Genomic DNA, 13035 nt, shown 5'->3' with positions numbered 1-13035 from the left:
ACTCCATTTACCCGCTCTCTCTCCATAGCCCTTAATTATAAGACCATAAGACATAGGAGCGGAATATGGAGTGCTGATGGTATGTTTAGGAGGTCCAAATACCAATTTGTCTTATGCGGGAAGACAAAGACATGAAATAATTGTTTATTTTTTATTGATACAGAAGAGGAAGAAAATTTTAAAAATTTTAAAGGAAAAGGTAACATAGAATGCTTACAGTGCAGAAGGAGGCCATTTGGCCCATCAAGTCTGCACCGGTCCTCCGAAAGAGCACCCCACCTAGACTGTAACCTACACATCCCTGGACACTAAGGGGAAACTTAACATGGCCAACCACCTAACCTGCACATCTTTGGACTGTGGGAGGAAATCGGAGCACCCGGAGGAAATCCATGCAGACACAGGGAGAACATGCAAACGCCAAAACAGACAGTCCCCCAAGGCTGAAATTGAACCCAGGTGCTGTGAGGCAGCAATGCTAACCATTGTGCTATCTTTGACACCCCAATGGGGCATCTTGTTTCTGCATGCTTGCAACCTCAGACCAATCCAGAAAATTAGTCTTTTCCAGAGACAGAATAAAAATTGTGAATCCAAAATGATCATTTATATCTCCCTTCACCCCATTCCCTCTTACAAATAATTGTTCAAATTCATCCCCGTCAGTCTCCTGTCAAATTGGTTTAATATTCAGAAGTACTGTAAAACAAACAAGATATCAACACAAATTTACAATAGAATTTAACAAAGCTGTGCATCCAAAAGTGGATGCATCTTTTAATGCAGTGACAACAGTGCTCAGGGCTAGGATATGCGGGTGACAGCAGTGCAGTGACAAGAAGGCAAGTGCAGTCGGAATTCCAAAGTAAAACATATTTCACTCTTCAAACACGAATTGTTCAATCAACATCAAAAATACATTCATTTTTTTCATCTCTCCACCGCGTTATTCTACTTTTCGCAACATTTAAACAGGCCTTGTACTGTGGCAATTGCACTGTAATTTAATTACAAGAACTTAAGCACATCACATATAAACCAAGTCTTAATATTCGCCTTAATTTAAGAAACAAACATAAGAGTTCTAACGGTTAACACGTTGTTCGTGCTTTTAAGCAACAATTTTGCAACAGGAATGCATTATCCAACTTCAACAAGGAGAGGAATTGCACAATCCTCGCGGTATTAATTTTATTTAAAAAAAATAATACGTGTTCCTTTGTTTTCTCCTCAGGCCATAAACCATCTCCGCACTGGTGCCTGCCAAAGTGCTCTGACCAAGCTGCCAAGAACAGCAAGTGATGACTTTCTTCCCGTTTCTGAGCCCCCGGGAACAGCAATGCAATGGCATTGGGAATCCTAACCTCCAGCTCCCCCAGAGAGTTAACCCAAGGAGACTAGTGTCCCACATGAATGCTGTGGAACGGTAGGATGAGGGTTTACTCAGGAAGTTTCCCGGCTCTGTAGGGGCACTGGCCAAGTTGGAAATTGAGAGGGAATTTAATACTGACTTTGTAAATGGTTTGTGATGCTGAGGGAATAGTGCAGGGAAGGCAAAACAAAAAGAAACAAACAGAAAAGGTATTGAACTCTGCACAGCGTTTGTTCTTCATCTAATTGGGAACGAAATTCATTCTTTGTGACTCATGTTTTGTTATTGTTGGCTGTGAACTAGCACCAAGCAGGTTGATAATGTCTTAGGAAGCAGATCGCGGTTGTCACTCGGCATTCAGGGCAACAAACTGCGTCAACAGCCTGACATGTGAAGGCCCAATGTCACAAAGTACTCATCCCTCAGTGGAGCACCAGCTCCACTTCACTCACCTGAGTTATTTAAATTTAGAGTACCCAATTCATTTATTCCAATTAAGGGGCAATTTAGCGTGGCCAATCCACCTACCCTGCACATCTTTGGGTTGTGGGGGTGAAACCCACGCAAACACGGAGAGAATGTGCAAACTCCACACGGACAGTGACCCAGAGCCGGGATCGAACCTGGGACCTCAGAGCCGTGAGGCAGCAGTGCTAACCACTGTGCCACCGTGCTGCCCTCTCACACCCGAGTGAAACAAACAATTACAATCTTTGTGCAAAAATTGAAGAAGGAAATGCTGCATTTGTGTCGAATGGGCTTGAGGGGTTGATTAGTCTTTGCCTGCTCCTTTGTTCCTTTCATTTGTCACTCCCTCATCCCACTGTCCCCCTACCTATAAGAACACAACAAATAGGAGTAGACCACATGGCCTATCCAACCTGCACTGCCATTCAATATGATCATGGCTGATCTTGGGCTTCAACTCAATTTTCCCATCCATATCCCTTAATTCCCTGAGAGACCAAAAATCCCATTCTTAAATATATTCAATGATGGAGCATCCACAACCCTCTGGGGCAGAGAATTCCAAAAATCCAGTGAAGTAATTTAGCCTCCTCTTGGTTCTAAATGACTGGACCTTTATCTTGAGGCTGTGCCCCCGTGTCCTAGATTTACTGTCTTAAATACTTTCACTGCTATGTTATTCCACATAGGATGAAGCCAGTTTCATAGAATCGGATCCATATAGTATAGAAGGGGGCCATTCAGTCCATTGACTTCACACTAACCCTCTGAAAGAGTACGTAGCCGAGGCCCACTCCCCTGCCCTATATCCACAACACCACAATTCCACCCAACCTGCACATCTTTGGACTTTAAGGGGCAATTGTAGCATGACCAATCCACCTAACAGGCACAGCTTGGGACTGTGTAGGGGAATCCGGAGCATCCTGAGGAAACCTACGCAGACACGAGGAGAACATGCAAACTCCAGTCACCCAAAGCCAGAATTGAACCAGATCCCTGGTGCTGTGAGGCAGCGGTGCCAACCACTGTGCCACCTTTAAAAAGGTAATTAAATCTCCACACCCACTGCTTAATTTTTGGCCACCCTTCCCCTCTCCTTGACGCCATGGAAGCTGACAGTCTCCCTGTAACTCATTGGAATGGTCATTCGTCATTAATGTGTGTGTGAACAGTGTTGGCAGGCAGTTCAAGAGAGGAACAGGAGAGAGGGGAGGAAAACTCAAGGGTGAGGAGAGGGCGGGGTGGGGGACGACAACTCTGCAGCAGAGCATGACCCAGTCCTAATCGAAAGTCAACTGTAATTTTCAAGCTACTTAATGATGATCAAACACAAAGCAGTTTCCTCCCCTCCCAGGCTCACAGATGCTGAAAAGTATTTGGTTGCCAACATCAGTTAGTTCCTTAAGCTCAGGGATCAAACCAGTGACCTCAGGATCTCCTGGTATTCACTCGCTGTGTCAACATGGAGCAGAGTGCAATTCTATTTTAAATTTAAGTTCTGTGGGAAGGGAGAAGGCTAGAAAAAATAAAATAGTACCGGTGTTGAAGACATTTCGCACTAAAGGGCGACTGTTACCTAGAGGTTTTGTATCAAAGTGAGTTTTTAACATGTACATTGCGATTGAACAACTGCCATCGGCGATACTTGCGGGGAAATGCTTACTGTACTTGAGAGCGAATCTGCAGAAAGAGGCGCTCCGACAGGAAGTCCACGGGCAGGCCTTTTGTGTTGGTGGAAATTCCCACCCCACCTTTGAAAAAGTTGCCAGGGAATACACCCATGCCAATTGTGGCAGCCCAACAGCCAGTTAATACTCTGTGGAGTGTTCACTGGTTGGAGTCGGAACTTACGCCCATCACGCATTCAGGAAGCGGTCCCACCTCCAAGACCTGTCGGCCGTTCTAATTGGCCTGCAGCCAATAATTGACCACTTAAGGACCTCAATTGGGGCGATAACAGACAGACCGCCCTAAGGTCCACGCTGACACGGGAGTGTCTATAAGTTAGGTCTCTCAGGGGAAGCTGGTGGCTCCAATTTCAATATGGCTTACTTTCCGTGGCAAATGTTCTACCTTAAAAACCATCTCCTGTTTCCTGAGAAAAGTACTGCCATCCAATACTCTCAGGCAAGAAAACAAAATACGTTTCTCAGCTAAACACACACCGGCAGCAAATTAAACCTGCTAGCTTACCCTGTCGAAGTGGTTAAAGGAGGCTCGGAACTCATTCATCTGCTCCTGACTGATGCCCTTTGCATCCCTGGTCAGGACCTGGTTTTCGATTTCATTGATCGTCCTGGCAATGGTGGTGAGCAACTGTTCCCAGCCCACTCGGATATGCTGAAACAAAGGGAAAGATGTCAATGAGGTCAGAACGCTCGCCTACTGCATTCTCCATGATTTCTCCTCGCACTTCATTTTGCTGCTCCTGTTGAAGGCAGTTTTCATTGCCTTCCTGAGTAGATCTATGCCAGTCAGCTTTAAAGAAAAAAGAACCAAAAACTATTCAAACTGGAAAGTTGGCGTATCTCCTTTTTCCCCCACTAAGAGGGAAAGGGTGGAGCAGGAGCTTCCTCAGTAGTTGGGCCTTCCTGAATGCTCAATGTGTACTGCACCTTCAACAGGTGTGGGAACACCTTTTCGCATTTCAAAACCAGCTGATGAAAGGCAACAGAAAGTGCCTCATCATCAATGATCATTTTTACTAGATTGTCATTTGCATTTCACCAGTTACTGGCTCTTAAAATGTTGACGTCACTTCAGATGGTCAACAGCGGGTGGAGGAAAATGATGGTCCCCCCACAGCATGACCAAATTTTAGATGCTGCGCTTTCAATTTGTGCACTGTGACACTGAATGAAACAAATCTTGCTGTAATCAAAGCAGGTGAGAGGACAATCACAGAATTATTATTCCTAAACCTACAAAGGGTGGGCCTTGAGCACCGGTACAGACTAGAGGTTTGGCAGAGGAATGAACAACAAGATGAGAAAATGACCGTAACATAATCTTTCTCTCTCACCACCACTCAACAAGCTAAAAGTACACTACTACCAAAAATATCCTAGCAAATTCTGAGAAAAATAACGTATTTCCAGGGAATGGGGCTGGGGGGTTGTGTTCAAGGGTTCAAATCCCACCATGACAGCTGCTAAAATATAAATTCAGTTATCGAGCTAGTCTCAGTAATGGCGACCGTGTAAAAACCCATCTGGTTCACCAACGCCAATTAGGGAAGGAAATCTGCCATCCTTACTCCGTCTGGTCTACATGTGACTCCAGACCCAGAGAAATGTGACTGCCCTCTGAAATGGCCCAGTGAGACACTCAGTTCAAGAACAATTAGGGATGGGCAACAAATGCTGGTCTCACCACCACTCCCACATCCCATGTAAGAATAAAGAAACAATACAGAGAAGTTTTATTTGCGATTCAGTGGCCAAGATCCAGGTTATGCTGCTTGTCTAAAAAAAATGTTGATGATTCAATCTGCACTGTGCTTCATATCCGATAATTTCATTTTAAAAATGTGTTTAAGCAAACCTTTTTAAAAAAATAAAATTTTCACTAAAAAATGCACAAGACTTGCTAATTTAAAAGATTGAATACAACGCAGATTAATCCCACGCCTCAGTGTTGTGCGGGTGGTGTGCATGAGTTGTTTCAATTCCAGAAGCACTGCTCTAATAGGCACTTTGATTACAACATTTATGCGGTGTCTTCCTAAAATTATTCCTCGAGTCACAGTGCAGGAGGCCATTCAGCCCATCAAGTCTGCACTGGCTCTCTGAAAGAGCATTCTTTAAAATTTTTTTTAGAGTACCCAATTCTAATTAAGGGGCAAGTTAGCATGGCCAATCCACCTATTCTGCACACCGTTGGTTTGTAGGGGTGAGACCTACATAGACACGGGGAGAATGTGCAAACTCCACACGTACAGTGACCCTGTGCCGGGATCGAACCCGGGTCCTCGGTGACGTGAGGCAGCAGTGCTAACACTGCGCCACCGTGCCGCCCGCTGAAAGAGCATTCTACTTAATCCCACTCCTGTGCCTTATCCCCGTAATCTTGCACATTCCTTCTTTTCAGATAGAAATCCAATTCCTTTTGAATAGCTCAATTGAACCTCTCTCCACCACCCCCACAGGAGTCGTTCCAAACTCCAACCACCCTTTGGGTCAATCTTCCTATTCTTATGCTCACTAGCACATGGCACGGGGGATAATCCTGAGATTATTGCTCTTGATATAAGTGATATCCTCTACTGTGTGGATAAGGGTTGGCTGCCTGATGGATTGTATCAGTATCCCAGTTTGGAAGTCACTGTCATTGGGGTTGTGTTGTGTGTGTGTGTAGAGGTGTGATTCGGGGTGTAAGTTGTGATTAAAAGTCCCACAATTCGGACTTCCGGGTGCGGCGATGACCAGCTAAGTCGCACGTTTCGGCACCTCCCGTTTTAACGGACTTTTGGGCTCTTATCGGGAGCCCCAACGGCAATTTTCGAAGGCTAAACCCACTGTGAGGCGACATAGAAGGGAGTCCCCCCGGATGTGAATGGATAGAAGAGATAATAGTGGCCAGATTGCGGAGGATCCTCTGGAGCAGCGGCAAAGAAGGGAAGTGAGAAGCAAGATGGCGGCAGAGGGAGGCCAGTTGGTATGGGGCCTGGAACAGCAGGAGTTCCTCCGGCGATGTGTGGAGGAGCTCAAGAAGGAGGTGCTGGCGCCGATGCTGCAGGCGATTGAGGGGTTAAAGGAGGCGCAGAAGACCCAAGAGATGGAGCTCCGTGGAGTGAAGGCAAAAGCTGCCGAAAATGAGGACGAGATACAGGGCTTGGTGGTGAAGACAGAGACGCACGAGGCACTGCATAAGAGGTGTGTGGAGAGACTGGAAGCCCTGGAAAATAGCTCGAGGAGGAAGAACTTAAGAATCTTGGGTCTTCCCGAAGGGGCAGAGGGAGCGGATGTTGGGGCGTATGTGAGCACGATGCTCCATACCTTAATGGGAGCTGAGGCCCCGACGGGCCTCCTGGAAGTGGAGGGAGCGTACCGAGTCCTCGTGAGAAGACCAAAGGCAGGAGAAACACCTCGAGCAATAGTGGTGAGGTTCCACCGTTACAAGGACAGGGAGATGGTCCTGAGATGGGCGAAAAAGACACGGAGCAGCAGGTGGGAGAACGCGGTGATCCGCGTGTATCAGGATTGGAGTGCGGAGGTGGCGAGAAGGAGGGCGAGTTTCAATCGGGCCAAGGCGGTGCTCCATAAGAGGAAAGTGAAATTTGGAATGTTGCAGCCAGCAAGACTATGGGTTACACACCAGGGTAAACACCAGTACTTCGAGACGGCAGAGGAGGCGTGGACATTTATTGAAGAGGAGAAGTTGGACTAGATTTGAGAAAGAATGTTTGAAATGAAGTAGCGAGGTGGTGGCAAGGGACTGTGAATCAGATGGGGGAAAATTGTCTTTCCCCTTGAAGGTGGGGGACACGAAGAAATGTGGGCGTCGGTGGGGAAGGGGAGGGGGAAGGAGAGAGGGAGCTGCGCCATCAGGGGCGGGGCCGAGAAGGAAGCGCGGGCTTTGTTCCCGCGCTATGGTAATTGTGGCGGGAAAAGGGGGCGCAGGAAGGAGGGGGCCTCACATAATGGGAGGCTAAGGATAAACGGGGGAAGCCGAGGTCAGCCAGTGTTTGCTGACTTCAGGAGGCAATATGGGGGGAGCAACTAAGCTAGAGAGGGATCTAGCGGGGCGGGGGGGGGGGGGGGGGTAACTGGGTTGCTGCTGCTAAGGGGAAGGGGGAGCTGTTACGGGATGGGATGGTCGGGACGGGAGGGCACCGTCCGGGGGATAAGCGGGTGCGTGGGAACCGGGTGAGGAGCTGGTCTAAAAAAGGGGATGGCTAGTCGACGAGGGGGGGGTAAAGAGCCCCCCAACCCGGTTGATCACGTGGAACGTGAGAGGGTTGAATGGGCCGATTAAGATGGCAAGGGTATTTGCGCACCTAAAAAAGCTAAAGGCAGACGTGGTCATGCTTCAGGAGACGCACCTGAAACTGGCGGATCAGGTCAGATTAAGAAAAGGATGGGTGGGACAGGTATTCCACTCGGGCTTGGATGCGAAAAATAGAGGGATGGCAATACTGGTGGGGAAACGGGTATTGTTTGAGGCGAAGACCACAGTTGTGGACAGTGGTGGTAGATACGTGATGGTGAGTGGCAGATTGCAAGGTGAGGCGGTGGTGCTGGTGAATGTATATGTCCCGAACTGGGACGATGCAAACTTTATGAAGCGTATGTTGGGGCGCATTCCGGACCTGGAGATGGGAAAGCTGGTAATGGGGGGGGGGACTTCAACACGGTGCTGGACCCAGGGCTGGACTGGTCCAGATCTAGGACCGGGAGGAGGCCGGCAGCGGCCAAGGTGCTGAAGGGCTTTATGGAGCAGATGGGAGGAGTGGATCCCTGGAGATTTACTAGGCCAAGGAGTAAAGAGTTTTCCTTCTTCTCCCATGTCCACAAAGTGTACTCCCGGATAGACTTCTTTGTCCTGGGAAGGGCGCTGATCCCGAAGGTGGCAGGAACTGAGTATTCGGCTATAGCCATTTCAGATCATGCCCCACATTGGGTAGATCTGGAAGTAGGAGAGGAAAAGGAGCAGTGTCCACTCTGGAGATTAGATATGGGACTGTTGGCGGACGAGGGGGTATGTGTAAGGGTGAGGGGATGTATTGAAAGGTACCTAGAGATCAACGATGACAGAGAGGTCCAGGTGGGAGTGGTCTGGGAGGCGCTGAAGGCGGTGGTTAGAGGGGAGCTGATCTCCATAAAGGCCCATAAGGGGAAACAAGAGGGTAAAGAAAGGGAGAGATTGTTGGGGGAGATTTTGAGGGTGGATAGGCAATATGCAGAGGCTCCAGATGAAGGGCTATACAGGGAAAGACGGAGATTGCACACGGACTTTGACTTGTTGACCACGGGTAAGGCGGAGGCACAATGGAGGAAGGCACAGAGAGTGCGTATGAATATGGAGAGAAGGCGAGCCGGCTGCTGGCCCAACAACTTAGGAAGAGGGGGGCGGCGAGAGAGATCGGAGAGGTTAGAGATGAGGAGGGAAAGATGGAACGGGGAGCGGAGAGGGTGAACGGGGTGTTTAAGGTATTTTACGAGAGGCTATATAAGGCTCAACCCCCGGAAGGGAAAGAGGGAATGATGCGTTTCCTAGACCAGCTGGAGTTCCCGAAGGTTGAGGAACAGGAGATGACAGGACTGGGAGCGCAGATTGAGGTGGAGGAGGTGGTAAAAGGAATTGGGAACATGCAGGCAGGGAAGGCCCCGGGACCGGATGGGTTCCCGGTGGAGTTCTATAGGAAATACGTGGACCTGCTGGCCCCACTTCTGACGAGAACCTTTAATGAGGCTAGGGAAAGGGGGACACTACCCCTGACGATGTCGGAGGCGATGATATCGCTGATCCTGAAAAGAGACAAAGACCCGCTGCAGTGCGGGTCATACAGGCCTATTTCCCTCTTGAATGTAGATGCCAAGCTTTTGGCCAAGGTGATGGCGACGAGGATAGAGGACTGTGTCCCTGGGGTGGTGCATGATGATCAAACGAGGTTTGTTAAAGGGAGGCAATTGAATGCTAATATACGGAGGCTGTTGGTGGTGATGATGATGCCCCCACCGGAGGGGGAGGCGGAGATAGTGGTGGCGATGGATGCAGAGAAAGCATTTGATAGAGTGGAGTGGGACTACCTGTGGGAAGTACTGAGGAGATTTGGATTTGGAGAGGGGTTCATTAGATGGGTTCAGCTCCTGTACAGGGCCCCGGTGGCAAGTGTGATTACAAATAGGCAACGATCTGACCACTTCCGACTATATAGGGGTACAAGACAGGGATGTCCCCTGTCCCCGTTACTGTTTGCGTTGGCAATTGAGCCATTGGCCATAGTGCTGAGGGGCTCTAGGAAGTGGAGGGGGTACTTAGAGGAGGAGAAGAGCATCGGGTGTCATTATACGCGGATGATTTGTTGTTGTATGTCGCGGACCCAGTGGAGGGGGTGCCTGAGATAATGCAGACACTCAGGGAGTTTGGAGAATTTTCAGGATATAAATTGAATATGGGGAAGAGTGAACTGTTTGTGATGCACCCCGGGGAACAGGGCAGGGGAATAGACGATTTACCGTTGAGGAGGGTAACAAGGGATTTCCGGTATTTAGGAATCCAGGTGGCCAGGAACTGGGGAACCTTGCATAAGCTTAACTTGGCACGACTGGTAGAGCAGATGGAAGAGGACTTTAGGAGGTGGGACATGGCGCCCCTGTCATTGGCGGGCAGGGTGCAGGCGGTTAAAATGGTGGTCCTTCCGAGGTTTCTTTTTGTGTTCCAGTGCCTCCCAGTACTGATTACAAAGGCCTTTTTTAAGAAGGTGGACAAGAGTATTATGAGCTTTGTGTGGGCTGGAAAGACCCCAAGAGTAAAGAGGGGGTTCCTGCAGCGCAGTAGGGACAGAGGGGGACTGGCACTGCCGAGTCTAGAACACAGAACATAGAATACAGCGCCGTACAGGCCCTTCGGCCCACGATGTTGCACCGAAACAAAAGCCATCTAACCTACACTATGCCATTATCATCCATATGTTTATCCAATAAACTTTTAAATGCCCTCAATGTTGGCGAGTTCACTACTGTAGCAGGTAGGGCATTCCACGGCCTCACTACTCTTTGCGTAAAGAACCTACCTCTGACCTCTGTCCTATATCTATTACCCCTCAGTTTAAAGTTATGTCCCCTCGTGCCAGCCATATCCATCCGCGGGAGAAGGCTCTCACTGTCCACCCTATCCAACCCCCTGATCATTTTGTATGCCTCTATTAAGTCTCCTCTTAACCTTCTTCTCTCCAACGAAAACAACCTCAAGTCCATCAGCCTTTCCTCATAAGATTTTCCCTCCATACCAGGCAACATCCTGGTAAATCTCCTCTGCACCCGCTCCAAATCCTCCACGTCCTTCCTTTAATGCGGTGACCAGAACTGTACGCAATACTCCAAATGCGGCCGTACCAGAGTTCTGTACAGCTGCAACATGACCTCCCGACTCCGGAACTCAATCCCTCTACCAATAAAGGCCAACACTCCATAGGCCTTCTTCACAACCCTATCAACCTGGGTGGCAACTTTCAGGGATCTATGTACATGGACACCTAGATCCCTCTGCTCATCCACACTTTCAAGAACTTTACCATTAGCCAAATATTCCGCATTCCTGTTATTCCTTCCAAAGTGAATCACCTCACACTTCTCTACATTAAACTCCATTTGCCACCTCTCAGCCCAGCTCTGCAGCTTATCTATATCCCTCTGTAACCTGCTACATCCTTCCACACTATCGACAACACCACCGACTTTAGTATCGTCTGCAAATGTACTCACCCACCCTTCTGCGCCTTCCTCTAGGTCATTGATAAAAATGACAAACAGCAACGGCCCCAGAACAGATCCTTGTGGTACTCCACTTGTGACTGTACTCCATTCTGAACATTTCCCATCAACCACCACCCTCTGTCTTCTTTCAGCTAGCCAATTTCTGATCCACATCTCTAAATCACCCTCAATCCCCAGCCTCCGTATTTTTTGCAATAGCCTACCGTGGGGAACCTTATCAAACGCTTTGCTGAAATCCATATACACCACATCAACTGCTCTACCCTCATCTACCTGTTCAGTCACCTTCTCAAAGAACTCAATAAGGTTTGTGAGGCATGACCTACCCTTCACAAAGCCATGCTGACTATCCCTGATCATATTATTCCTATCTAGATGATTATAAATCTTGTCTCTTATAATCCCCTCCAAGACTTTACCCACTACAGACGTGAGGCTCACCGGTCTATAGTTGCCGGGGTTGTCTCTGCTCCCCTTTTTGAACAAAGGGACCACATTTGCTGTCCTCCAGTCCTCTGGCACTATTCCTGTAGCCAATGATGACATAAAAATCAAAGCCAAAGGTCCAGCAATCTCTTCCCTGGCCTCCCAGAGAATCCTAGGATAAATCCCATCAGGTCCCGGGGACTTATCTATTTTCAGCCTGTCCAGAATTGCCAACACCTCTTCCCTACGTACCTCAATGCCATCTATTCTATTAGCCTGGGGCTCAGCATTCTCCTCCACAACATTATCTTTTTCCTGAGTGAATACTGATGAAAAATATTCATTTAGTATCTCGCCTATCTCTTCAGACTCCACACACAATTTCCCATCCCTGTCCTTGACTGGTCCTACTCTTTCCCTAGTCATTCGCTTATTCCTGACATACCTATAGAAAGCTTTTGGGTTTTCCTTGATCCTTCCTGCCAAATACTTCTCATGTCCCCTCCTTGCTCGTCTTAGCTCTCTCTTTAGATCCTTCCTCGCTACCTTGTAACTATCCATCGCCCCAACCGAAACTTCACACTTCATCTTCACATAGGCCTCCTTCTTCCTCTTAACAAGAGATTCCACTTCCTTGGTAAACCACGGTTCCCTCGCTCGACGCCTTCCTCCCTGTCTGACCGGTACATACTTATCAAGAACACACAGTAGCTGATCCTTGAACAAGCCCCACTTATCCAGTGTGCCCAACACTTGCAGCCTACTTCTCCACCTTATCCCCCCCAAGTCACGTCTAATGGCATCATAATTGCCCTTCCCCCAGCTATAACTCTTGCCCTGCGGTGTATACTTATCCCTTTCCATCATTAACGTAAACGTCACCGAATTGTGGTCACTGTCCCCAAAGTGCACTCCTACCTCCAAATCCAACACCTGGCCTGGTTCATTACCCAAAACCAAATCCAACGTGGCCTCGCCTCTTGTTGGCCTGTAAACATATTGTTTCAGGAAACCCTCCTGCACACACTGTACAAAAAACGACCCATCTATTGTACTCGAACTATATCTTTTCCAGTCAATATTTGGAAAGTTAAAGTCTCCCATAATAACTACCCTGTTACTTTCGCTCATATCCAGAATCATCTTCGCCATCCTTTCCTCTACATCCTTAGAACTATTAGGAGGCCTATAAAAAACTCCCAACAGGGTGACCTCTCCTTTCCTGTTTCTAACTTCAGCCCATACTACCTCGGAAGAAGAGTCCCCATCTAGCATCCTCTCCGCCACCGTAATACTGCTCTTGACTAGCAGCGCCACACCTCCCCC

The 13035-nt window shown here is 48.3% G+C and overlaps 1 protein-coding gene across 6 annotated transcripts in view; it reads right to left on the bottom strand.

Moving 5' to 3' along the window:
* The window catches only part of actn1 (actinin, alpha 1), a 292127-nt gene that overhangs the window by 17379 nt on the left and 261713 nt on the right, over nt 1-13035 (bottom strand). For all 6 annotated transcript variants that reach the window (XM_072485663.1, XM_072485693.1, XM_072485666.1 and 3 more), the window contains exon 18: nt 4037-4183. In XM_072485663.1, coding sequence (XP_072341764.1) covers nt 4037-4183 — 147 coding nt within the window. The remainder of the gene's footprint in view (nt 1-4036; nt 4184-13035) is intronic.

The sequence above is a fragment of the Scyliorhinus torazame genome, chromosome 2, assembly GCF_047496885.1.
Source record: "Scyliorhinus torazame isolate Kashiwa2021f chromosome 2, sScyTor2.1, whole genome shotgun sequence".
NCBI lineage: Eukaryota > Metazoa > Chordata > Chondrichthyes > Carcharhiniformes > Scyliorhinidae > Scyliorhinus > Scyliorhinus torazame.
The sequence above is the reverse complement of the archived record's forward strand: the minus strand, read 5'-3'. Positions and strand labels throughout refer to the sequence as shown.